Raw genomic sequence first — 27,695 nt, 5'->3', positions numbered from 1 at the left:
AGAAACGGTGCTAAGCTTCGTAGACGACATCATCTCTGGGGCGAAGTCTCCGTGTGCGATGCCCTCTCAGGTCCCAGACAAGCAGCTCACCACAATCTCTCTGATCATCCGATGCCTGGAACCCGACACCATCTACATGTGAGTGACGCACACCCACCTCGCTATTCCTTGCCTTGAGCGCCCCCAGACTTTTAGCACGTTCCTTTTTACTACTTGAACTCCTTTACAGACTTGGAAAAATATGTGTTCCAAATCTTGTCTCAATCATCATTATAGTGTCCTGTGTGTTAGTCGCTTAGTCGTGTCTGACTCTTTGTGACCCCGTGGACTGTATAGCCCACCAGGGGGTTTTCCAGGCAAGAAGACTGGAGTGGGTTGCCGTATCCTTCTTCAGGAAATCTTCCTGACCTAGGTAGGTCTCCCACATGGCAGGCAGATTCCTTACCATCTGAGCCACCAGGGAAGGCCTAGCATTATAGGGGACTTTCTAAACACTGGATGGGGAGGATCAAAAAAGATAATATAACCCTATCCTAATTTGCAACACAGAGGGGAAACATATAAACAGCTAGCTTTAACATCAGGCAGAATGAAATAAAGGCTAGATATAAAAGAGCAAGGAACATGTCGTAGAAGAGAAAAGAAAGCTGTGATTCATTCTAAGTAGAGTGGAAGTCATCTGAACTGGGTTGTGCGGAGTTGCAGTAGGTAGCACCATGTTAGAAAAGGCACACCAGATGGAGCAAACAGCAAGGGCAGAGGTGAAGAGGGGTGATGGCGAGCGGCCAGGAGGCGATGGGGTGGAAACAGACGGTGAAGAAAGGGGCTAGACGAAAGTGAACTCAGGAGAATAAAGTGAATGCTGAAAGTCAGAGGATATTATTACTTTTTTTCTTCTGGAGGAAAGGAGTAGAATACTAAGAGCTCTGTTTTAAAAAATCTAGCCTCAGCCACATTGAAATAGTTTTATAGAGGTGAGAGACGGTCTTTCTTCAAAGAAAATGCCGCGAGCTCCTATCTTGGGGCACTTGGACCAGCTCTATTCTTGCTGGTAGCGCTTCCCTGTTTCCCTCTGTGCTCTGGGAACAACTGCGAAGTATTTTCAACGCAGACATAAAAGACACCGAAAGGGGAGAGATAGTGATGTAATCTAAGTCATGGATGGCAACACTGGGGGACGAAGGCAGGATTCACAGTGATGCGGTTCTGGGACCCTTTGACCCCATCAGTATGAGAAACATTTAGCAGTTTACAGATGAGGTCGTGAGAATGGAGTCAAAGTTTCCAGAATAAATTGTTTCTATTTCCACAGTGAAAGAGTTCAGAGATGAAAAGCACAGGAAATGTGAGTGACATGGATTGCAAAACGAACTTCCACGCTCAGGCTGAATATCTTCAGTACAGGAAAGAGAGATGTAACCAAGGGGCCGGGCTGATGAAAACAAAATACGTAAAGACAAGCGATATTCTGGAGGAGCTGGAAAATAGAGAGACATAAATGGTAACAGTAGGACAAAGGCAAGTCTCCTCAGGATTCTCATTAGCTGGCCTGCGGTTTGGGCAGCCTTGGTTCGGTGTTAAAGGCTCCTCCTGCCAGGGCAGGAGATGCAGGAGTCAAGGGTTTGATCCCTGGGTTGGGAAGATCCCCTGGAGGAGGGCATGGCAACCCACTCCAGTCTTCTTGCCTGGAGAATCTCATGGACAGAGGAGCCTGGCGGGATAGTCTATGGGATTGCAAAGAGTCGGACACGACTGAGTGATTGAGCGTGCTCGTCCTTCATTAGTAGAGGAACCGATACAAGGAACAAAGGTTTGGAAATATGGAACACCTAACCCACTGGAAATGCCTCAGACTCGGTGCAACTGGAATTCCCATATATAATGAGGGCTCAATAATTCCTGTCACTAAGTTACAACGGTTAATTAGGAATTTCAAGGCTCCTATGAGCGTGAGGCTGGCGTGGTTGTCTGTTACGAGTGCCAGTCTTTACCCACCCTGGGACCCTCCTTATGTTGGCCTTGGTCTGGCTACATTTCCTGATCAAAGACCTTAGTCTGATGCCTTCTCCAACTCTGCTATCCTAGGTGAGCTTTCAGGGTCTCCCTCTTAATTGATTGCAAAAGAAATGAGGAGACTGCAGGAGCCAGAGGGAAGAAGAAACAGCCAACGTCCACTAGGTGGCGCTGCAGATCACATGCAGAGGGCGCGCGGGCAGGCCTGGGAGAGAGGCTCCTCTGCAGAGCTATCAAGTGAACCAGAGCATCAGTCCCTGGCTTAAGGAGGGGAGTCCTGCATTAAGAGCTGAGAACACACGGGCCCCACACCTGGCTTTGTCCCTAGCCGATGACTGATGAAGTGGGACACAACGTTGCTGTTTGCTTATCTGTAATACAGAGGAAGGCAGCCTTTATTTAGGGCACGTTCCCTACGTGTAGGTGTTTCTGGGAACCCTCCAACCCTGTGAGATTATGGTTGCTGTTCCCGTTTTATAGTTGAGGAAACTGAGTTCAGCAGCACTAAGTAACTTCCTCTGGATCACATAGCTTGTCGTCTGGCAGTGGTGGGTGGTTAAGAACTGAATCAAGTTTGCACGTTCTTCACAGCATCTCACTCCCAGCTAGCCCAGGCTACTGGAAGGATCGAGCATGATCTTATTACTCACATTAATGCACAGTAATGCACAGAGCTGGCTCTTCACCTGAGGTCCACAGAGGTAGAACATCCTTTCAGTATAACTGGCTCACTTTGTCATCCTACCCACTTTATTTGATGCATTGGAAAAGCATTATTCTGAGAAAGGCCTACAGTGCAAAAACAGCTAAGGATCCCTGGTTAAAAGGGAGTGTCTGGTCCGACATCTTCATTTTACACATGAGGAAACTGAGGCCAGAGTGGGGAGATGACGCCTGAGCCTTGTAGCCCACCATCCACATCACAGTGTGTGCCCACAGGAGAGCCGCTGCCTTTGGAGGGTGGGGGATGAGACAGTGAACAGATAATTCAGAAAGAGGGAGTGGATTTGGAGCCATCTGCAGAAACCACCACACCTGGAGCGGGCAGGGGTGGAGATGCAGATAGAGGCAGGAAGCCCACGGATGCTCCTTGCACATCAGATTTCAGTCCTTTAAAACATCAGCCCTGGAGCTAGAGCAGGGTTTCGTTGGTTCACAAACACACACCCTCATGATACACGTGTCATCACACAGGCTCTAACGACAGGCTGAGCAATCCCAGCAGGCAGGCAGCAGTGGGAAGGGACCAGCAGCTCTGGACAAGGAAGTAGACGCGCTTACACATCAGCCCTCGGATTGGGGGCAGAGCTTATCTCTTCTGCCCACTGATTCCAGCTACTTACTGTCCTACAAGTGTCCAAAAATAGAAATGATGATGCTGGCAATGAACAGAGAAGGCTTCCTGAAGTAACTGCAGGTGACATTTCCTCTTGAAATGCGTAAAGTGTTCTCCAGGCTTGCTTCAGCAGTAAAAGTAATCTGGCTACTCCTCAGGGTCCCTCCAGGAATGAGAAAGCCAGGACCACTGAGGACGGTCTCTTAGGCCAAGAGTCTTCTCTATTTAGAAGCATGTGGGGAAGCATTGCCTTTTCTAATACCTTGCTTTGCTATTAAAAATGATAAGGGCTTGCTGCTGCTGCTGCTGCTAAGTCACTTCAGTCGTGTCCAACTCTGTGCGACCCCACAGATGGCAGCCCATTGGGCTCCGCCGTCCCTGGGATTCTCCAGGCAAGAACACTGGAGTGGGTTGCCATTTCCTTCTCCAATGCGTGAAAGTGAAAAGTGAAAGTGAAGTCGCAAGAACACTGGAGTGGGTTGCCATTTCCTTCTCCAATGCGTGAAAGTGAAAAGTGAAAGTGAAGTCGCTCAGTCGAGTCCGACGCTTAGCGACCTCATGGACTGCAGCCTACCAGGCTCCTCCGTCCATGGGAGTTTCCAGGCAAGAGTACTGGAGTGGGGTGCCATTTCCTTCTCCGGATAATGGCTTAGGACCCTAAATTGTATACTAATTGCCCAGTCAGAGTAATGAGAATTAAATACAGCACACAAAATTTCATCCCAGCCCAGAATCCAGTAGATTTAGTGAGAACTCACAGCAGGATGAAGCACAAAGCGAAACTCAGAGGAATGAGCCGAGTGGGGTGGGGTGAAGATTAACTGCATCCCAGGCACTGAGAGAGAGCATCCATCTGACAGCCACTGTGCTACCTGAGACTTAGGACATTTCAGTCCAGGGAAACTGCTAAAAATCAAGTGTCCAAGATTAAATAGGCGTGCTACAAGAAGTGGCTGGAACCCACTATTGACAGTCCAGGGCAGGTGATCCCTAAACCTGTAAATATTCAGGCAGACAGCATCACGTGGCCCATCAGCAGGTAGCAAGATGCCAGCCCTGACCTGGAGTCCTAAGGCGATTCTCAGGACCCTGGGAGGTGGGCTGGAAAAGATGAAGCAGAGCGGTCTAACAGAGGATGGGACATCGGGCTGGATCTCGGGGCGGGGGTTCAGGAAGTGGGCTCAGACACATAGTTGGGGAGGGGCTGGTGAAGGAAGAGAGCCTGGTGGTGAGAGCAGGGCACAGGGCCAGGCTCACACCAGCAGTCCTGTGACTTTGCTGGCAGCTGGGCATTGACCTCACGGAGACTAGGACTTCCTCCTTCCTGGCTCTGGAGAGAAGGGACACTGGAAATGGGGTCAGGGTAGAGTCTGCACGTGAGGGTGAGGGGGAATGCATCCACGTGGGAGTCCCTGGAGGTGGGGTGCAGGTCTGCAGCCTGCCCTGACAAACAGCTAAGATGATCTGGAGCAGAAGGGCAGAGAAGGAGGGTGAGACCTGGCCTGAGACTGGGTTGTGGGGATAAGACTGGGAAGCAGAGCAGGTGCCAGAAGGGCAGATCAGATGTGCCAGATTCAGGTGTGGTGGCCTCAGTCCCAATTCTAGAAATAGTAGCAAGAGGTTGATCCAGTGTTTGTGTATTGCGGGGTCTAGAAGGAATGATGAAAAATTCTGGGGGCTGCCATTGCTAGGGATCCAGGCAGCCCAGAGTGTGGGCCTGGATGCCAAGGGCTCAGATCTAGGAGGGGAGGGATGGCCGGGGAGAAGGGCAGCCAGCCCCTGGGTTTTGGATCAGGGTGGCAGAGGGGTTTAATACCAGGCAAGGCGGTAGATCGGAACTAAGGAGCAGGGCGAGAAGCAGAGGGCAATGGAACTGACAGAGTCACTTGTACACCTAAGATGGAAAAGCCGAGCCCCTGCTCCTTGTTTGATCGGCAGCAAAGAGGCGGGGTGGTCCTGCACAGCCGGTGGGGTGGGATTCCAGCATGAGACTCTGAGGAGGGCAGAGGGAGGGAAAACAGCACATCAGGGCACACAGGTTCTTAACACTGACCGTTTCCCGGGGTTTCTCGGCGGGTAGATGCAAGGCTGTCTTTTCTCTGCCGAGAGACTCGTGTATTTCCTGGCAGAGTCTTTAGGCAATTTCCATTTCTTTTCTGCCTCACCAGTTCAGCTGTCTGAGGCTCATTTACCTGAACAGGTGCCCGGGCCCCTCTGTCTGGGGGCCTCTTTCTTCTTTTCCCCTCTCTTCCTCCCTGCAGCTCTGCCCAGAGGAAAGAAGATGCAGATTTGCCAATAAACACAGCCTCCCAGGGAGACACAGCAAAACAGAGAGAGACAAGAAAAGCAGTGTTAATGATTTGCGTTAGACTCACTAGATTAGTTGTTAGAGGCCCTGGGCACTGACACCAGGGGTTATCTTCATGGTTATATTCAAATTCCTCTCTGAGTAGCAGAGCCTGGTGTTGCTTTTTCCTTTGCATCCAGCTCCATCACCCAAGGGGGAAATTTTACATTCAGCCTTTGATGGCCAGGTCTTTATCCTCTTTCTGGGGTGTGTGTGTTGTCTGTGTGTGTGTGTGTGTGTGTGTGTGTGTGTGTGTGTGTGTTGAAGGGTGGAGGGGGCTCTTAGAACCGCATCTTCTCATTGCCAGGGGTAGCATATGGTTTCCACTCTGACCTCCTTGTCCAATGCTGGTAGCATCTCCACGGGTCGAAGGGAGTCTCATGTAGGAAACAGAGGGTTCAGTCACAAGCAAGTCAGGACTCCTTGACTCTGGCTGTTTCACTTCTGACTTTAAAGAGGAAAACTGTCCTCAGTGCTTGGCACAAAAGCCTCAGCTGAGCACAAGATGGACAGAACAGAATTGACAGTAGTGTCATTGGGCGCCAGGTACTACGTTAGGTGTTTCTGAGTTTTATTATCCCATTTCATCTTCACAGTGATCTGCAAGCAATTTTATTATCATCCCCATTTCACAGAGAGGGAAAATAAAGCTCAGAGGTGTTAACTACAACTCCACATGGCAGGAAGTAGAGGTTTCAGACCCACATCAGACCATCTGTTTCCATAGATGCATGCTCTTTTCCTCAGATCAGTAGTTGTCAGGATGTAACAGGCATCAGGTGACCCACTCCAGTGTTCTTGCCTGGAGAATCCCAGGGAAGGAGGGAGCCTGGTGGGCTGCCATCTATGGGGTCGCACAGAGTCGGACACGACTGAAGCGACTTAGCACAGCAGCAGCAGCAACAGGCATCAGAGTCACCTGGAAGGCTTGTCATAGCACAGATTTTGTTCTTGCCCAGAGTTTCTGATTCAGTAGGTCTGGCATGGGGTATGAGGAATTTCATTGCTATCCACTTCCCTGGTGATACTACTGGTCTGGGGACCCTACTTGGAGGAACACTGCCCTGTGCCATGATGGTTGCTATCATGCAATATCCTCAAGACAGCAAATGGCAGCCCAGAACCCACCAGAAAGTAGTAAAAGACTCTATGCTTCATACTTTATGACCTGGGTGATGGTAGTAAGTGTATGACTCGGTGGCGAGAGCAGCCAGGGAAACCCGTGCATCCAGGCAAGGCTGGGTCGGTGAGTTCTCTCTGCTGATGCCCTCCTCTCCCTGCCAGGTTCACCCTGTGGGGTGTGGACAACACAGGCCGACGCTCCAGGCCAAGTGATGTGATTGTGAAGACCCCTTGCCCTGTGGTGGATGACGTCAAAGCTCAAGGTAAGAGACGCGGAGGCCAGCAGAGTCTGCTGAGGGATGCTCCAGGGACCTCCCCACACCATGGGGAAAGACAGAGCCAGGGAGTCAGACAGAACAGTCTGGAGTTCAGTGGGGAAGGGGGAGAATTCAAGGCTCAGGAGTGGAGCATCTCCTTTGCAGGAACACTTCAACCTCTGCCTCTGGTGTGGAAATCTGCATTGCGCCCTGGTATTCCACATGGCCTGTGAGTCAGGGAACGTAGCAGACACTGGTGAAGGCCCCAGACACACAAGGCAGTACACCAGGTGCTTAGGGACGTGACACCAGGTGCTTTAGTACCTGTGACCTCTACCCTCAGGGTGCCCATCAGCTCACTTACCCTCTTCCTGGTTTGTTTGTTTGTTTTTTTGGTACGTCTGAAGGGTTATTTTGAATTACAGTAAGGGAAGACTACAGATTTAGGATGCATTGCCGTATGACTCCCTCCTAAAAAGATGTGTCAAAATCTTCATTCTGCATTTTGGAATTGTTATGGATCAGTTCTTTGGTAAAGAATTATCCTTTTTCAATGCACCAGAATGAGCCCTTGTCAGTTAGGAAGAGTTGGTTTTCAGTCAACATCCGTTACATAGATAGTGCCTTTCTGACTGCTGTTTCTCATGAAGCTTCCTGGTGTCTGGATAGTGTCCCTTGCTCTAAGGTTTATTACATTCCTTCCGCAACCAGGATTTCACCCTGCTGAGCGCCCCTTCTGCAGGGCCCTGGCACTAAAGTGATCTGATCAACTACCAATACGTACTAGCACCTGGACCGCTAACGGAGCAATCAGTTCAGTTCAGTTCAGCGCTCAGTCGTGTCCAGCTCTTTGCCACCCCATGAATTGCAGCACGCGAGGCCTCCCTGTCCCAGAGAAGGCAATGGCACCCCACTCCAGTACTCTTGCCTGGAAAATCCCATGGACTGAAGAGCCTGGTGGGCTGCAGTCCATGGGGTCGCTAAGAGTCGGACACGACTGAGTGACTTCGCTTTCACTTTTCACTTTCATGCAGTGGAGAAGGAAATGGCAACCCACTCCAGTGTTCTTGCCTGGAGAATCCCAGGGATGGGGGAGCCTGGTGGGCTGCCGTCTATGGGGTCATTCAGAGTTGGACATGACTGAAGTGACTCAGCAGCAACAGCAGCAGCAGGCCTCCCTGTCTATCACCAACTCCTACAGTTCACCCAAACTCACGTCCATCGAGTTGGTGATGCCGTCCAGCCATCTCATGCTCTGTCATTCCCTTCTCCTCCTGCCCCCAATCCCTCCCAGCATCAGAGTCTTTTCCAATGAGTCACCTCTTCGCATGAAGTGGTCAAAGTACTGGAGTTTCAGCTTTAGCATCAGTCCTTCCAAGGAACACCCAGGACTGATCTCCTTTAGAATGGACTGGTTGGATTTCCTTGCAGTTCAAGGGACTCTCAAGAGTCTTCTCCAACACCACAGTTCAAAAGCATCAATTCTTCAGCACCCAGCTCTTTTCACAGCCCAACTTTCACATCCATACATGACCACTGGAAAAACCATAGCCTTGACTAGATGGACCTTTGTTAGCAAAGTAATGTCTCTGCTTTTGAATATGCTATCTAGGTTGGTCATAACTTTTCTTCCAAGGAGTAAGAGTCTTTTAATTTCATGGCTGCAATCACCATCTGCAGTGATTTTGGAGCCCCTAAAAATGAAGTCTGACACTGTTTCCACTGTTTCCCCATCTATTTCCCATGAAGTGATGGGACCAGATGCCATGAACTTAGGTTTCTGAATGTTGAGCTTTACGCCAACTTTTTTACTCTCCTCTTTCACTTTCATCAAGAGGCCTTTTAGTTCCTCTTCACTTTCTGCCAAAAGGGTTAGCAATAGCATGTGCATATTAACAGAAATGGTGACTGATGTTAGAAGTTTAGGTTGCACAGGTTTTGATAAGAGAAGTTTTCTTGCCAAGCTGGCCTGTGGTACCCCTCAAATCACCTTAACTGTGGCACATGAGTTAAGGCAACTCCAACTGCCTCAAGTTGGTTATGAGTTGACATAATCCCACAATGTTCAAGGGGTGACGCCACGGTGATGCAAAGTCACACTGGGAAGAGTGACCTAAACCTACTTTATTTATTTTTGAAAACGCTTTATCTGTCTGTTTATCTGGATGTGCTGGGTCTCTGGTTGAAGCGCACGGCGGCAGCTCGTTAGCTGCGGTGCGTGGCCTCTCATTATGGAGGCACCTCTGGCTGCGGAGCAGACTCTAGGCCTGCAGCCTTCAGTGGTTGCAGCACATGGGCTCGGTAGTTGCTGCTCTCAGGCTCTAAAGCTTGGGCTCAGCAGTTGTGGGCTCAGCTGCCCTGAGTCATGTGGGATCTTCCTGGACGAGGGATCGAACCCGTGTCTCCTATTACAAGGTGGATTCTTCACCCCTGGATCACCGGGGAAGGCCTGTTGTTGTTGATCAGTCCTCAAATCGTGTCTGTTTGCAACCCCATGGACAGCAGCACACCAGGCCTCCCTGTCCCTCAGTATCTCTGAGAATTTGCCCAAGTTTCATGTCCACTGAATTGGTGATGCCATCCAACCCTCTCATCTTTTGTTGCCCTCTTCTTCTTCTGCCTTCTAGGGAAACCCTAGATCTACTTAATTGGGATCCCTGATGCTGTAGCACTTTACAACTTCTGAAAGGGAAGGACTTTCATTTACTACCTCATTAAACATGCATCGCATGCTAAAAGCATAGTTATTTTCAACAAAGAAATCTGATCATTTTAATGCCTCCTCCTACAACCCTTTAATGGGTTTCCATTCTTTTCCTGATGAAGATAAAAATATGTATCAGGCATATTAGGACCTAAATAGAGGATCCCTTGCCCACTTCTCCGGCTTCTTCTTGCCCCTGCTCTCCATCAATCTCTGTATTTTCTGAAGCCTCACTGCCTCTCTCAGTACCTCAGCACATCATTTCCAACACGGAGGCTCTGCCCACGTTGGGCTTTTGACCTCAAGTGTGCTCCAGCCCCATCCCTTCCACTGATCAACTCCTCTCAGTTTACAGTTCTCAGAGCAAGCGTCCCTGCTCCGAGCAGGGGTCCAGGGCCGCTGCTTGATGCCCTCATGGTACCATGTTTCTTTCCTTCAGAACACTTATCTCAGTTTGTTACTATAATGCCTTATTCAATGCCTGTCTACCTCACTAGTCAGTGAGTTCCATGAGAGCAGAGTTCTGGTCTCTCTTTGCTCACAATGGTGTCCCTAACACTCAGAAAGCAGCATGCTGACTGACTGGTTCCAGAAAGCTTAGACTGTGGAGATGTTACGGCTGACTGGAGACCTTTAAGTATAAGACCAATGTGCTTCTCTCTGGAGTGAATGCTGCCTGGCGTGTAGGGTGTGGACAGAATGAGTTTTGAACACTTGAGAAATCCCTCCATGATGAAAGCATAATCTGAGGTGGAACATCCTTAGATGAGAGACTAGGGAGGACCCACGGCACCCTTACTTTACCATCTGTTGATTTCTTACTCCAAGCCAGAGCAGGGACAGGTGGTGAGAAGGTGCCCCAGTTCTTTCTGTTTTGGAGACTTTGCCAATGTCCTTGCTGGCAGTGGCAGGCACCCTGGATTTCCTTGCTGAATAGGCAGTGGGCTGGTTGACATCAGTGGGTGATAAGCAGGTAGGCAAGATGCCTCATAATGCCACCTGCAGGAAGAGATGGGTAGAGCAAGTTTGGAATAAAGAGTAGGACTTCCCAGGTGGCACCAGCAATCAAGAACCCACCTGCCAATGCAGGAGACATTAAAGACACAGGTTTGACCCCTGGGTCAGGAAGATCCCCTGGAGGAAGGCATGGCAACCCACTCCAGTATTCTTGCCTGGAGAATCCCATGGACAGAGGAGCCTGGCGGGTTACAGTCCATGGGGTCCCAAAGACCTGGGCACGACTGAAGCAATTTAGCATGTACTCAAGGAAGAGTAATCAGCCAGGGAGAGACCATGATACTATTTCTCTGTGGGGCTTCTTTGTGTTAATTCTAGTACCCAAAGCATATCAAAATATGCTTCTGATCATTTGTGCTCCCTGGCAAAGAAGACTTTCTGAAACCCCAGCAGCCCAGCTGGGAGCACAAGAGGCAATTTAACGCTGAGAGAATAAAATAATGTTCCCAGGTCCCGTTATCCTTCAGCCAGGAAGGAGTCCTGTACAGGGCAGGTTTGGAGATTAATGAATTAGACTAATTAAGGGCATCCTTGCAAATTAGTACTGGCCTAGCAGTTATCCAAAAAAAAAAAAACAAAAACCAAAAAACATGCTTTGCCTTCTTCAAACCCAGATGGTGATCATAAATATAACTCACTTGAGTGGAGTTTACAACTAGTAACAAATGGGAATTACCTTTTAAGTGACCCAGAGCATGATCTCAGCTCCTAATTATCTAACAGAAAGCCAGACTCTATTTCTTATATGATCATTTTCCTAAACTAGGAATTCTTCTATGAAGAATTTTACCACCTCATGACTGTAAAGCCTTTGACCAAATAAGTTTCTACCAGTAAAACCACCCTTCTCCTAGCAGGAAAGGCTATGTTCAGTAATAAGTAATCAACTTAGTCTCTAGGTTTGGGGTGCGGCCTTATAGGAGTTCTTCACTAAGCAAAGGCTGGTTCTGATCCATCTTTCCTCCAGCATCCATCCTCCTCTCCTGATGCCAAACACAAATCCTATCCATTTCTTCATTGCTACTTCCACAGCCATTTACTCATTAATAACACACCCTGGTATTAGATGCTAAAGAAACAAAAAGAACAAGGCTCAGAATCTGTTTTCAAGAATTCTGTAATCAGATTTCTGAATTTATCAAATAAAACAGCTTATTTCAAGCCCTTCCTAAATATCTGACTTAGGCTTTAGGGGGGAAAAAAATCCCTTGCCTCATGGAGACTATGTTTCAGCAGGGATGACAAAGCAAAAAACAAACAAAAAAAAGGGACAATAAATACTGTGTCAGATAGCGACATATGTTATGGAGAAGCAGGGGAATGGATTAAGAGCTGCAGAGAGTAGAATTTCAGCTAGAGTGGGCTGGGAAGCAGGTGAGGGAGGAAGACACACAGACATCTGGGGGAGGGGCCTTCTCCGGTTTCAGCCATCATAGGGATATGGAGGGAAGGAAGAGTGAGCCAAGGTCAAGGGCAAGGGGAGAGTTGGTTGCCATGTAACAGTGCTGGTCCCAGAGGAAGTACGAAAGTTTTGAGAGGATGAATTAGTATAGAGCAGTGGTGGTCAAAGAGTGGTCCATACCAGCAACAGCAGCATCACCTGGGAGCTCATCAGAAATGCAGACACTCAGGTTCTATCTGAGACCTACTGGATCAGGAACTTCAGTGGGAACCAGAAACCTGGGCTTTCACAAGCCTTCCTGGCTATGAATCAAGTTTAATTCTCAAGTTTGAGAATCCCTGGTGTGAAGGAAGCACAGGGCAGCATAGAGAGAGAAAGGTCGGGGAGAGGACAGACAGACTTGGAGGATGCGGGGGAAGGGACTTTGCAGTTTGGACAGTGCTAAGAATGCAAAGCAGAAGACCTGGGTTTGAGCCCTGGGCTGGGCAGATCCCCTGGGGGAGGGCATGGCAACCCACTTCAATATTCTCGCCTGGAGAATCCCCATGGACAGAGGAGCCTGGTGGGCTAGTCCATGGGGTTGCCAAGAGTCAGACATGACTGAGCGACTAAACACAGCACACAAGAATGACAAAAATAAAAAGCCAGTTGGGATTCATGGTCCTCAAGTTTTCACGTGGAATTCTATGGTCAGTTCCATCAGTGCGGGGACAGACTGGGGTTTTAGGTAGTTCCCCACCAAAATAATGAAACTGACGACTTAGGACCTCCATTCAGGAGACTTTCATCACAGCCGCCAAGGAGGCCATTGCAGAAGGGACAGATGCTTCCCAGGATGCTTATTTCTTAGTAAAAAGAGCAACCACTGCTGAGGGATAAGAAAGCTCCCTCCTGCCCTTGGAGTCACTCCTTTTCATTTAAATAAGACTATTTCCCCCTGCCCCGCTCTTGGACTCCTGTGTTTCAATCTCTGTCTCATGGCACTGGGAAAAACATGATCAAGTAGAAAACCAGCAACAGTGATTTTTAAAAGTAATATCTAGTATTGCCCAGCTCTCTCCCTCCCTCACTTCCAGACACCATGGGTGATCCGCATGTTTCAGATCTGCTGCCCACCATCGCTGGGGAGCTTCTGTGCTAGTGTTTCCTCTCACTGGCCTGCTCTGCCCTGGACGTCCCCAGCTCATTGTCTCCCCTTCTCCAAGCCTCAGCTTGATTGTCATCTTTCCAGTGATTCCCTCATATTTAAAATTGCAATGCCCCATCAAGCACTCCCAGTCTTCCCGGTCCTGTTTTATTTTTTAACACACCGTATTTTACTCATATGTCTATTGCTTCACTGAATGTGTCCTGCCACCAGACTGTATCATAAAATGAGAACTTTTATCCAAGTTTCTCCCTGATGTAGCTCAAGTACATAGAAAAATGTCAAGCATGTGGTAAGCACTCAGTTAAAGATGTTTTAGAATGAATCAATGAGTCAGTAAATGTGTACTTGCTCCTTCCAGACATCATGCAAAAGAAAGGCTTTACATTCATCATCACTTTTAGCCTCATAATACTCTTGGAAGGTATGTGTTATTGATCATCACTGAACAAACAAGGAAACTAAAACCCAGAGAGGTTAGTAACTTGTCCAAGGTCACACAGCCAGTGGAGCCCAGCTCCATTTGGTGCCATGGTGCCTGTTCTCAAACCATACCTTTGGGTCTGAGGCCTTTAGTCCCAGCCCTGTTGATTTATTCTGCTGCTCAAGAGTTCATAACTCCCTTCTCTCTCTCTCTCTTTTTTATCTTTTTGTGATGAGGCTGCATATGTTGACACGTTGCCATCTCCTCACTGGCATTTTAACTGTTCTTGAATACCCTGCATGTCAAGAGAGGAAAGACCCATATGTATTTTGGATAGCTCAAGACTTCTGGGAAGCTGAAAGCTGGGTAAATGATAACCAAAAATGCCTTAGAGTCTTTAGCATTCTTTGAGTTAGTGAATTCCTCAGATGCTATGAAAACTAATGAAATAATATCCATAAATCCCCTCAGTGGAGCTAGGAAGAGCCAGAAATACTCAGTCTCCAGAAGCCTAGCATGTAGATCTTTCTGAATATAGCATCCCATTTACTGATGGAGGCTTTTAAGCACACCCTAGAGTTAGGTTACCTTGGTTTTAGGAGATTTATCGTGGAACCTGGGCCTGTCTCACCTGGTCTTGGACACAAATGGTGATGCTAATGGCCTTCTCTAGTTGGATATTACTGTTGTGTTAGGAGAATAGTAAATATGCCAGAAAACACCTTCTCAGTCATCACTGTTCCTCAGCAAAATGTCACCACCAGAGCCAGAGCCTGGGATGCTATGTCCCATCACCAGAAATAAGAACAGACTGACATCAGTGAAAGGGTGGGAGAAGGAACCCCAGCCCTCCCTGTCTGGGCCCTGATCTGATCACACGCATGTTCCTCTATTGGTCATTCTTCTCTAAATGCACATTCCCCGTCTCCCACTGAACACAGCAGAGCTCTTAGGATAGTCCCTCTGCTTCTTTCCATCTCTGCTGCAGAAATGACAGACTCCTGCATATTGACTGGACTCTTTCTCGTGTAGCATCTATGGGTCAGCCAGGGAAATGTCCTCTGCCAGAAGTAGTCACTCCAGAATACATACCCCAAGACCCTGCCTCCTGCATGTCAAATTGGTTTAACACTACCATCCCCTGAGGCAGAAGAGCAATGGGAGATAGATAATGTTTTCAACCCTGACTCCAGCCCACACCAGCTATGCGACCTTGGGCAGATAACCTGGCCTTTGTGACGGTCCTCATTTGTAGGACAAGAACATTCATAATCATTGTGCTGTGCTGGTGTGAGGATTAGAATTCACAGATGTAACATTCTTGGCAAATAGACTGTAAACAAATACCAGAGCTCTTTAAAATCTATATAATTTTATTTATATTCTTTATAGTCTATCAATATATAATAAATACCAAAGATCGTTATAGTCTAAATCACTGTCCACTTTATTTCTTGATCTTATTTTAACAACCTGAGAATTTTAAAGTCCTGAAAATCCAAATGAATTTCTGGACTAAAATTATTTTTATTGTAGCTAAAGATGCTGGTTACAAGGGTTTAACTGCTAATAGGTTGGTGTAACCTGGTTTGGAGATACATCACCAGAAACCCTCCCCCAAAGCAAATTCAAATGACTCCCAAACTCATGAATTTCCCCCACTGAGCTAACATCTTTGAAGCTATTACAATGTCTAGCCTTATTCTGGCCACTCAGGACACTAAAGAAGTAATATCTGGCTCCTGGACAATGAGCAGGATAGAATAAAAAATGAAATCATTGCAGTGTTTGGGCAGAGGTAAAAATTTTAGTTGTTCCAACCCAGGAAACTCTTACAATGATGGCTCTGTTGTTACCAGCAGCCTTGAATTCATTTGAAAAGGAATCGGGGCTTTTTGGACAACAGGGGGTCAAGCCGGCAAAGTCTGACTCAGAAGCCTGTAGAACTTAGTTTCTCCATCCCCAGGTTTAACTCTGGGTCCAAGACAAAGCATTGCTTTCCAGATCTAAGTCCCCAGCTGTTTAGGAAGGAAGTGTGAACAAATGTCCTTTCTGACAGGTTTAATGAGAAAATATTTAATGATAAAGTGCTTTGAGCTCCACAAGAAAGAATGCCGAGGTACACAAATTCACTGCCACTTTGCCACATCACCAACTTTGGGCTTATCAATGCATACCTTGGAGGCAGAAATCTAAGGGGTATAAATTAAACCAAAAGATCGCTCGTTTGGAACTGCAGAATGCACTGGATTCAATGTATATGTCAGCACAGATCCAGCACCACAAGCTTGCCTTCCCAGCTGTCTGGGTGGCCCTAGCGAAGGACCCGCATTCCTGTGGTCACAGGGTCAGGTTCCCTTTGGCACCGTAGCCACTCCAGGTCTTCATGTTGCTGGAGGCATGACCTGACCGTGCCTAACTTCGTCCCTGAGCCACACGCTGCTCCCCACTGCTCAGGGCTTCCACACTGCTTTTGCAGAATCGCATTTGTACCCAAAGCTATGCGGCCTAGAGGGGCAGGGGAGTTAATGCCTCCCAGGGGCAAGCACAAAAGTCCCATGGACTGATCCTGGATGGGAGCGTGATATAAAGTCTTCTTTCTTTCTCCCTGTGGAAGCACTGGTGGGAACTGGGTAGCTTCACACATCGTCTCCTACAAAACCACCATCAGTTCCTTAGAGCAATTTCTAATATTTTACTCTGCCTCCTTTCTTGCTTCATTTCTCTCTATCCTCCCTTCTGCTTCCCTGGGACTGCATTTGCCAATAAAGTATCAATCTATGAGCTTTTGCCTCCGGCTCTGTATTTTTAGGAAACATGGGTGAAGAAAATTATCACTGCAGTTGACCTTAGAGTGATTCTGTCTGAAGCCTTTCATTTTATTGAAGAGAAAACGGAAACTTGATGGGGCAGAAATAAAGTAAATTACTCAAACCACTTTTCTCCAGGCTTTAGGTTCAGTGTTAAGTATCATACACACACACATACACACATACATGTATATCCAAATACACATTTACATGCATATATACACATACATGCTTGTATTTATAACCATATATACATATACATATAAATCACTTCTATATATATATGTGGGCTTCCTAGGTGGTGCTAATGGTAAAGAACCCATCTGGCCATGCAGGAGACCTAAGAGTTGCTGGTTCAATCCCTCATTCAGGAAGACTCCCCTGGAGAAGGGTATGGCAACCCACTCCAGTTTTCTTGCCTGGAGAAGCCCCGTGGACAGAGGAGCCTGGCGGGCTACAGTACATAGGGTCACAAAGAGTCAGACACAACTGAAGCAACTTAACATGCGTGCGCGCGCACACACAAACACACACACACACATATAAAATCTTATTTATGTGCCTTTTCTCCCATTGTCAGAAATAGCAGACAAGATCTACAATCTCTTCAACGGCTACACCAGCGGGAAGGAGCAGCAGACGGCCTACAACACGCTTCTGGATCTGGGCTCCCCGACTCTCCATCGAGTCCTCTACCACTATAACCAGCACTATGAGAGTTTCGGAGAATTCACCTGGCGGTGTGAGGATGAACTGGGCCCCAGGTAGTCAATAAACTTCGTCGTCTCTTTTATAGACCTCAGCTCTTGGAAACTTTGTACCTCTTCCACCTTAATACTGCCTTCATGAATTTGCAGATATCCTGATGAGCTTAGGTGCCTGGAGAAGTAGGTCCTGTGCTTCTAGGCAGCTCAGTTCATACAGATTCATTATGGATAAGCTGTATGAAGGAGTCAAGTCATGACTGCATTTCCTGAGCTCTGAAAAAAACCTTTGCCCTTGAGCTGTTTTACCCCTTATCATGCTGATGCAGCATTCCAAAGGCTAAACTGTAGGAGCCAAAAGCTTAGTCTTTTGAAAGAAAATTAGAAATTTCCTTGAAGGGGTTATCCAAAAAATTTATTGTATATGAACTTTACATGTGTTATATGCATATACAGCTTTATTTTTTAAATTAATTGATCAGTTAATTGTTAGTTTTGGCTGCCCTGGATCTTCGTTGCTTTGAGAGGGCTTTCTCATGTTGCAGAGAGCAGGGACTATTCTTCCTTGCAGTGCGCGAGCTTCTCATCACGGTGGCTTCTTTTGTGGTGGAGCACGGGCTCTAGGCGCACGTGCTTCAGTAGTTGTGGCACAAGGACTTAGATGCCCCGTGACACGTGGGATCTTCCTGGACCAGGGATCCAGCTGGTGCCCCCTGCATTGGCAGGCGGATTCTTAACCACTGGACCACCAGGGTAGTCCATACAGGTATATTTTGAGCTAAATTCTGTGTTCTCTTGAAAGGCAGAGTAGGGATAGCCAGTGACCCATCTTGGCATCTAACTTGGCCAAAGTTAGGATAATGTAGTGTTTGTCAACTTACCATGGCCCCAAGGCTACAACTTCCTCAATGCCTCTGCTCTTAGGTTATATAACTCAGAGATAGGTTATATATACCAAATCAGATTGATTATATTCTTTGCAGCCAGAGATGGAGAAGCTCTATACAGTCAGCAAAACAAGACCTGAAGCTGACTGTAGCTCAGATCATCAGCTCCTTATTGCAAAATTCAGGCATAAATTGAAAAAAATAGGGAAAACCACTAGGCCATTCAGGCACGACCTAAGTCAGATCCTTTGTGATTTTACAGTAGAGGTGACACATAGATTCAAGGGATTAGATCTGGTAGACAGAGTGCCTAAAGAACTATGGATGGAGGTTCACAACATTGTATAGGAGGCAGTGACCAAACCCATCTCAAAGAAAAAGAAATGCAAGGCAAAGTGGTGTCTGAGGAGGCCTTCCAGATAGCTGAGAAGAGAAGAGAAGGGAAAGGAGAAAGGGAAAGATATACCCACTAAATGCAGAGTTCCAGAGAATAGCAAGTGGAGATAAGAAAGCCTTCTTATGTGAACAGTGCAAAGAAATGGAGGAATACAATAGAAAGGGAAAATCTAGAGATCTCTTCAAGAAAATTGGAAATACCAAAGGAACTTTTCATACAAGGATAGGCACAATATAGGATAGAAACAGAAAGGACCTAACAGAAGCAAAGGAGATTAAGAAGAGGTGGCAAGAATACACAAAAGAACTATAAAAAAAAGGTCTTGGATAACCAAGATAGTGTGGTCACTCACCTAGAGCCCAACATCCTGGAGTGTGAAGTCAAGTGGGCCTTAGGAAGCATTACCATGAACAAAGCTAGTGGAGGTGATGGAATTCCAGCTAAGTTATTTAAAATCCTGAAAGGTAATGCTATTAAAGTGCTGCACTCAGTATGTCAGCAAATTTGGAAAACTCAGCAGTGGCCACAGGACTGGTAAAGGTCAGTTTTCATTCCAATCCCAAAGAAAGGCAATGCCAGAGAATGTTCAAACTACTGCACAATCATACTCATCTCACATGCTACGAAGGTAATTCTCAAAATTCTCCAAGTGAGGCTTCAATAGCACGTTAACTCAGACCTTCCAGATGTACAAGCTGGATTTTAAAAAGGCAGGGGAACCAGAGATCAAATTGCCAACATCTGTTGGATCATAGAAAATGCAAAGGAATTCCAGGAAAGCATCTCTACTTCTGCTTCATTGGCTATGCTAAAGCCTTTGACTGTGTGGATCATAGCAAACTGGAAAATTCTGAAAGAAATGCGAATGCCAGAGCACCTTACCTGTCTCCTGTGAAACCTTTATGCAGAAGCAACTGTTAGAACTGGACTTGGAACAACGAACTGGTTCCTAATTGGGAAAGGATTACGTCAAGGCTGTATATTGTCACCTTGCTTATTTAACTTCTATGCAGAGTACATCATGTGAAATGCCAAGCTGAATGACTTATAAGCTGGAACCAAGATTGCTGGAAGAAATATCAACAACCTTAGATATATAGACGATACCACTCTAATAGCAAAAAGCAAAGAGGATCTAAAGAGCCTCTTGATGAGGATGAAAGAGGAGAGTGAAAAGCCAGCTTAAAACTCAACATTCAAAAAACTAAGATCATGACATCCAGTCCCATCATATCATGCAAATGGATGGGGATTGTGGAAACAGTGACAAATTTTATTTTCTTGGGCTCCAAAATCACTGTGGATGATGACTGCAACCATGAAATTAAAAGATGCCTGCTCCTTGAAAGGAAAGCTATGACAAACCTAGATGGCATATTGAAAAGCAGAGATACCACTTTGCTAGCAAAGCTCCTTATAGTCAAAGCTATGGTTTTTCCAGTAGTCATGTATGTATGTGAGAGTTGGACCATAGTCATGTATGGATGTGAAGAGTTAAACTGTGATGAAGACTGAGTGCTGAAGAATTAATGCTTCTGAATTGTGGTGCTGGAGAAGACTCTTGAGAGACCCTTGGACAGCAAGGAGATCAAACCAGTCAATCCTAAAGGAAATCAACCCTGGATATTTATTGAAGGGCTGATGCTGAAGCTCCAATATTTTGGCTACCTGATGCCGACTTATTGGAAAAGCTGGGATTGAGGTCAGGAGAAGAGGGTGATAGAGGATGAGATGGTTGGATGGCATCACCAACTCAATGGACATTAATTTGAGCAAACTCCGGGAAATAGTGATGGACAGGGAAGCCTGGCATGCTGCAGTCCATGGGGTCGCAAAGAGTTAGATAGAATTTAGCGACTGAACAAAAACAACAGCAACGCAAATAGAGTTCTTGGAAAGAGGAGTGGGAGGAATGTGTAGAGAGTCCCCTTTCATCCGTTCCATTCATCATGGCTGTGTACTGCTGCTCTGAGAAGAGAAGATTTCCCTGGCAATAGTGGAATTTTCAGATAGACACATGAAGAGGCTTTTCGTGTAGAATGTTGGTACTTATATGTTCCCAAACTATGTAGGAGTTCATAAACGAACAAAAATAAGGCAAGGAGGGAAAGAAGGAGGGGAGAGAGGAAGTAAGAGAAAGAAAAAGAGGAGAAAATAAATGAAGAAAATCAACATAGTAGTATCCTCTGGCACTCAGAATTCTTGCTCCTCTGCCAAAGAGATGAACAAAGATATCACCCAGAGGTCATCCCGACCATCTGACCTCTCATCAGACTGAAGGGTGACTCGGCCTCAGGGTGCCTCTTGTGACCTGAAATTATAAACTCTCTTGGGAGACCCTCATGTAAGACATCTGTCCTCCACCACCTATTCTCTTACTTTTGCAGGAAGGAGAGAATTTAGGATTATCTTCCTAAAATAAAATGATTTTATGTGTAGGATCAGGAAGAATCTTTTGGCATTCCATAAATTATTTCCTGAAATTTATGAAGGCTGATAGTCCTTGGGCAAACAGATGCCATGGCTATGGATGGGAGGCAGAGAGAACTATATAAGGGCCTTTTAACTTGTTTTGTCTCAGTTTTGGTAAAAAGCAAACCCTGGGTTAGAAAGTAGATACATATTAAGAAATATCTTCCCTGCTCCATACCTTACCCTTACTCCTGCCCTCATTATTACTCATAACGAGTATCATCCCTTCTCTCCAGCTCTGTCCCCTTTCCCTCTGCGCTCGCTGCTTTCCTTTCGATTTCCTGCTCCCTGCCTCCTTCCCTCTGACATTTATGGAGTGTGCATATATGCAGTTCTTTGTCAGGAAACGTAAATGTCACAATTTGAATAGCACTAACCCTGCATGCATCATCTCAATGGAAGGCAGTATGGATCGCTTTTAAAATTTCTCTCTTGTAACTCAAGAGTCAGAAGGAAAATTGGTTAATGAAAGTGAGCAGGGGAAAATAACGTGGATCTCACTGTAAAGTAAGGCCTGCTGCTGACTTGACACTCTTCTCAAAACTCTCTTCCCAGAAGACTCTCTCACATGTAATATTGGGTTTTCAAGGCTATATATTAGGGGGAAATTATAGTTTCATTATTTCATGGAAAATAAAGCTTTATTTTTCAATGTCATGGATCCGAGGGAGAACCACAAGAAACAAGTCTCTTGCCTTGAGCTGCATCAACCCACTTTGGAGTTAGCTATGAGAATGAATAGAAAAGGGTTGGTGGGTACATGCATCCTGCAAGCAAGGAGAAAGGATTGGTTCAGTTCAATCCAGTTGCATCCAAATTCATGGAGGCCTCCTGAGAGTTGAACTATGTTGAGGAACAGCATTGGTTGCCTCACTCTTAAGAAAGAAGAAAGCTGCCGGCTCTGAGATAGTCAAGGGGAGACCCAAATTAAATATTTTCTGTTTTTAAGCGAGCGCTAATAATTGCCACAAAACTCCATGGGCTAATTGAATCCATTTGTTTGAGAGGATAGCTGGGATGTGTTCCTTTATCCATCTCTTCAAGATGATGCAGAGGCAGAGGCTGCCCTTCACTCTTCCTTCCCTCGCCCTTCATCCACCTCCCAAGAATGTGTCAGCAGCTAATGACATGCAGCAGGGCAGATTAAGAGGAAGGCCACCAAAGACCCTGTTGCTGACGGCTTTTGGAAAGGCTGCTTAGCCGAACGGCATGGGCTGATGGGCAGAGGAGAGACAATCACAGCTTTTGGAAAGGCTGCTTAGCCAAACAGCAGAGGCTGATGGGCAGAGGAGAGACAATCTGAATAAGATGTGACTTAGTGGGCAGAGTGTTTGTTTTGATTTTCTCTGACCCGCCATTGAAGTGGGAGAAAATGCAACTGGCCCCCGATGACCTCACACTCCGACAGCCCCTTGACTTTGCTGCCGCAGCTCAATACCTTGCATCCAACATCATCCCCCGCCATCCCTCACTTGCCCTCCTAGGAATGCGGTGAGCTCACCCCTGTGGTGCTCGGAGCCAGGACGGAAGAAGAGGCTTGAAATGAACGTGCTTCTTGTCCTTGAGAGCTCATTCGTGTAAACTTCCAGTTTCTGGAAAGAGTTGTGGACTGAATTAGAAAAGAGATGATTCCTCCCATGTAAATACCACAAGGGGTCCTGCTCCCTGAGCTTTCCAGACAGATTTTACAGCTTTGAATGGGCTTGTTGGAATAAGAGACTATTCCTTCGTGGATCTCTGGTCACCCATGGTTTTTGGAAGAAGGGAAAGAACAGAGCTAAATAAGGGGCACCCCATTCTTTCACTTATTCCTAAGTGTTCAGAGTCAAAGCCAGTGTGGGCTGAAAACTGGTTATCAGGGGGTCCTGTCCCTAACATCAGAAGTGGAGGCCAGGGAGAAGCTATATACTGATTAGCAAGATCGTGGTGACAGCCAGCTTCCCCAAGCTACATGCAGGGTCCCACACCCTATTCTTAGCCCTGTGGGATCACTCCTTTCTAGTGTGTGTGAACTTGGGAAGATCTTGCCCTCCTCTGTCTGGTTCTCTGGTTCTGGTTTTCTTGGGGATCTGCAACAGCTCAGGTGCTATCTCGTCACCTCCGTTTCTTCCTGGTCTTTGGATGGGGGCCTTCTGACTTTGGAGGGGGATTACAAAACAGAGCAGGAGCTCACCTGGGGATTAATTAGGTGATGTGTGCTATTGAGAGCCTGCATTTTCCCAAAGAATGGCCCTGTGTCAGTATGCACTGAGGACTTTATTGTTGGCGCCCTTATCACACTATAATTACCTTCAGACAGGCATAATTAGTTACACTTGATATCCCCCGAGTGCAATATATTGGCTGCTTCTACTCAGTTCAGAAATAGCCTTGAAAAGGGAAATAGCCAGTCAAACATATTATGTTTGTCATTTAATGATGATAAATTACTGGCTTTAAAGTAAATTGATCTGACTTGTCTTTTGAAACTGACAACTCTATGATTTCAAGAGGGCATAAATTTCTAAAGTATTAGTCATTTTTTTCTTATTTGTCCTCATTGCGTTTTGTTTCTTTGTTTCATCTCCGTGCCCTACTTTGCTCACCCAGCCTTATTAATTAATTATTTCACTCATTCATTTTTTTCCTTAATTATGTTTTTTTATTGGAGGATAATTGCTTTACAATATCGTGTTGGCGTCTGCCATACATCAGCATGAGTCAGCCACATATGCCTCCTCCCTCCTGAAGCCCCCTCCCATTTCCCACCCCATCCCACCCCTCTAGGGCATCGTTTCACAGCGCGCTGGGTTGAGCTCCCTGTGTCACACAGCCAATTCCCACTTGCTGTCTGTTTTCCATATGGTAATGTATATGTTTCCATGCCACTCTCTCATTCGCCCCACCCTCTCCTTCCACCCCCACTCCCAGGTCCATAAATGTGTTTTCTAGGTCTATGTCTCCATTGCTGCCTTGCAAATAGGTTCATCAGTATCATCTTTCTAGATTCCATTAGTAAGCATGCATTGATATACAATATTTGTCTTTCTCTTTTTGACTTGCTTCTCTCTGTATCATAGGTTTTAGGTTCATCCACCTCATTAGGACTGACTGGAATGTGTTCTTTTTTAATAGCCGAGTAATATTCCTTTGTGTATAAGTACCACAATTTCTGTATCCATTCATCTGTTGATGGACATTTAGGTTGTGTCTGTGTCCTAGCTATTGTAAAAGGTGCTGCTGCAAACATTCACTCATTCTTGACGAGCATTTATGGAAGTTCCCCCTACCCGCCCGCCCCCATTTCTAAGCACTAAACATGGAACAGTAAGCAAAACAGCCTGGGCTCTGCCCTCTTGAAGCGGACAATCTCATACTATTTGTCCTTCCTGCCTTCTTGCCTTTCTAACTTAAGCATCCTCTGTGCTTGCTCCATAGGAAAGCTGGCCTCATCCTTTCTCAGCTTGGAGATCTCAGCGGTTGGTGCAACGGACTCCTCCAGGAACCCAAGATAGGCTTGCGACGCAGCTCCCTCAAGTACCTGGGCTGCCGCTACAGCGAGATCAAGCCCTATGGACTTGACTGGTCAGAGCTCAGCCGGGACCTTAGGAAGACGTGCGAGGAGCAGACCCTGAGTATCCCCTACAACGATTTCGGGGACAGCAAAGATATCTAGTGCCATGATGCCAGAGAGTGGCTGCCAAAAGGAAGCAGGAGAGAGGAGAGGAATGTCTGGGTTGGCGTGTGGATTTTTAATATTTTTTAATGGAACTTTCAAACCTCCACAAACAACAGCTAAACTGGGGAGAAGGTGACCCTTGCTCCCTGCAGAACTTCTTTGATATCATGTTCTCCATCTGCGTGGTCAGTAAGCCTGCTAGTCAGGGCTTCAAAAATTTCTCTTTAGGGGGTTACTTTGGGGCTTGTTTTGCAGTTAGTTTGTTTTGTTCATTTTTTGTCCAAGAGGTTCATCAGAATGCTCGAGTTCTGCCATGCTTCTCGTGTAAAGGCCACTTGGTTGGTGCAGCTTTGCTGAGTTCCTAAGTCCCATGCAACTAGGGACAGAGAAGAGGCCAGAAAGTTGTTCGAACAGCCTCAGGCCCTACTCTCATGTGTCCTCTGGAAGCTCTCACGCTGGGAACCTGAGCTCTGCTCACAGAGAACGACAAGAAAGCTGGGAAGGTGGCTGCTCTATGGGTCTTGTGATTTTCCCCCCAGGCCTTCCAATTGCTCTCTTCACACCTCAGAGGTGAGCTCAGCCTCCACCGTGGGCTCCCGTGGGCCTCCTGGCTTTTTGGGTCCTCTCTTATTCTAAGGAGATCAAACCAGTCAGTCCTAAAGGAAATCAATCCTGAATATTCATTGGAAAGACTGATGCTGAAGCTGAAGCTCCAATACTTTGGCCACCTGATGCAAAGAGCCAACTCATTGGAAAAGACCCTGGTGGTAGGAAAGATTGAAGGCAGGAGGAGAGGGAGACAACAGAGGATGAGATGGTTGGATGGCATCACCGACTCAATGGACATGAGTTTGAGCAGACTCCGGGAGATGGTAAAGGACAGGGAAGCCTGGTGTACTGCAGTCCATGGGGTCTCAAGGAGTCAGGCATGACTGAGCTGAATAATACTGAACAATAACAACCTTTTAAGACAGGACTGGAATTAAATCTCCTTCCAGAAGAACTCTGCCCTCTCCTCCTCCAAACAATATGATCTTTAAGAGGCAACATAATGTACCTGTGGAGCAGTCTACCTGGGAGTCTAGTTAACAGTCCACATTCTGGAAAAAAAGAAAAAGTATAGTTTCTTCTTTTGAAAACTCCAGCACCTCCAGGGTGAACTTCTCCAGACCAGCAGTACACATCACACACCTGGAATCTGCGGTGTCCACAGCCTTTATCCTGCACAGATCAGTCCTGGCTGATGCTTGCTTTGGTCAGGTGGGCTCAAGACCTCCATGGCAGTGTTATAATGAACTGAAGTTATTCCCCCTCAAAAAACCCTTCCATCCACTCCCCACACCCCCTTTGCCAGATTTCCTTAATTATGTTGCTGGTTTTGCCAGTCATTTCTCTGGATGAGAAGTCCACCATTTTCACCCCCCTCTAGTTGCAGAAGCATGAGCAGTGCCTGTGGAGGTGAGCTCCCCTGACTGCAGGTAAAGATCGGGTCATTGTTTCTGCCCGGTTCCCTGAGCGTTAGCACTGGCATGAATGGGTGCCCAACCAGAGGGAAACATAGCCCCTCAGAAAGTGCTCTGCAGGGTCCTGTGGACCAGCAATGGCCTTAACTGTCCCCACACACACACCTCAGAGGCCTGAACACACACTTTCAGCCACCCTGCCTTTGACCAGGACTCTGCACTTAGAAACACAAGGGATTGGTCAGGAAGGAGACAAGAATCTTTAAAGCCCATTGTTGAACCCTATTGATGTTTTTCTAAATGGTTAGAATGACATGCATGCTAAGTTGCTTCAGTTGTGTCTGACTGTTTGTGATCCCATGGACTGTAGCCTGCCAGGCTCCTCTGTCCATGGGATTTTCCAGGCAAGAATACTGGAGTGGGTTGTGATGCCCTCCTCCAAGGGATCGTCCTGACCCAGGGATGGAATTGACGTCTCTTATGTCTCCTGCATTGGCAGGTGGGTCTAGCGCCACCTGGGAAGCCCGGTTAGAATGACAGAGCTCATTTACTGAGTGCTTACTGTGTGCCAGACACTGCTCTAAGCACTTTACTGACAACAGATTCTCACAGCTACTCTTTCTTACCTGCCTGAGGTACCATATGAATTCAGGCTCTGGACTCCAGAGCACAGGATTATAAGCCCTCACCCTCCTCAGCTCTGCCTTCAGTATTGCCCGGGCCCCACTCTCCTTGGCCCCTGCCTCCTTGGCACAGACGTGCCCGCAGTGTGGTGCAGTGGGAGGGGACACGGCATCCTCACCCTGCAGCTGGGTGCCCTTTGGGACCTCAGGGCGGGTCACAAGTCTTCCTCGCTGGTGCCTGGGAGCAAGCCTGTGACTTCACGCCCCTCTCTTTCCACAGAAAGATGGAGAGGTTTTATATCAAGCTCTGGAATGCACCTCCAGAACAAGGGTTGGCAGAAAACCCTGAGACACCCCTCAAGTGAAATGCCTCAAGGGTCAGTGTCTCACCTTGACCAGACAGGAAGGGGTACAGGCAGCAGAGGGGGGATCCCAGCCACTGGGGTGGGGCCTGGGAAGGCCTGGGTTTGCCCCTGCTGCCGTGTCTCGGTCCTTTATTCAAGTCTGTGCAGAAAACACAGGGGTTCCACACAGCCAACGAGAGGCCGTCCGGGCTGCTGCTATCTTGAACTGGGGCAGGGCCAGGGAGTGGCATCGGGACCACCATTCCTTGTTCCTCCCCCTCCTTGTGTGTCACTGAAGTGAAGCAGGCTCACACTCCCCTCCCTCTTCCTGTCTCCCCCACAAGGTCCCTCCTTATCCTTATCTGCTTCTCCTGCCTATGACCCTCCTCACCCCCTTCCTCTGCCTCTGCGAGCCTCTTCCTCCTTCAGTGTCCCCTGTGCCCTGCACACACACGCACACACAACATAGTATATATATATACATATATATATATACACACACACAACACACATGCACACATAACACACACTACACACATTATATACACACACTGCACACACATTGTAC

At 47.0% G+C, this 27,695-nt stretch overlaps 1 protein-coding gene across 1 annotated transcript in view; it reads left to right on the top strand.

Moving 5' to 3' along the window:
- Nucleotides 1-24,694, top strand: part of ASTN1 (astrotactin 1) — a 356,719-nt gene extending 332,025 nt beyond the window's left edge. The window contains exons 20-23 of the mRNA XM_052653778.1: nucleotides 3-138; nucleotides 6,981-7,081; nucleotides 17,160-17,343; nucleotides 24,457-24,694. Coding sequence (XP_052509738.1) covers nucleotides 3-138; nucleotides 6,981-7,081; nucleotides 17,160-17,343; nucleotides 24,457-24,694 — 659 coding nt within the window. The remainder of the gene's footprint in view (nucleotides 1-2; nucleotides 139-6,980; nucleotides 7,082-17,159; nucleotides 17,344-24,456) is intronic.
- Nucleotides 24,695-27,695: the final 3,001 nt, after the last annotated feature.

Source organism: Budorcas taxicolor, chromosome 16, assembly GCF_023091745.1.
Source record: "Budorcas taxicolor isolate Tak-1 chromosome 16, Takin1.1, whole genome shotgun sequence".
NCBI classification, from domain to species: Eukaryota; Metazoa; Chordata; class Mammalia; order Artiodactyla; family Bovidae; genus Budorcas; species Budorcas taxicolor.
The sequence above is the reverse complement of the archived record's forward strand: the minus strand, read 5'-3'. Positions and strand labels throughout refer to the sequence as shown.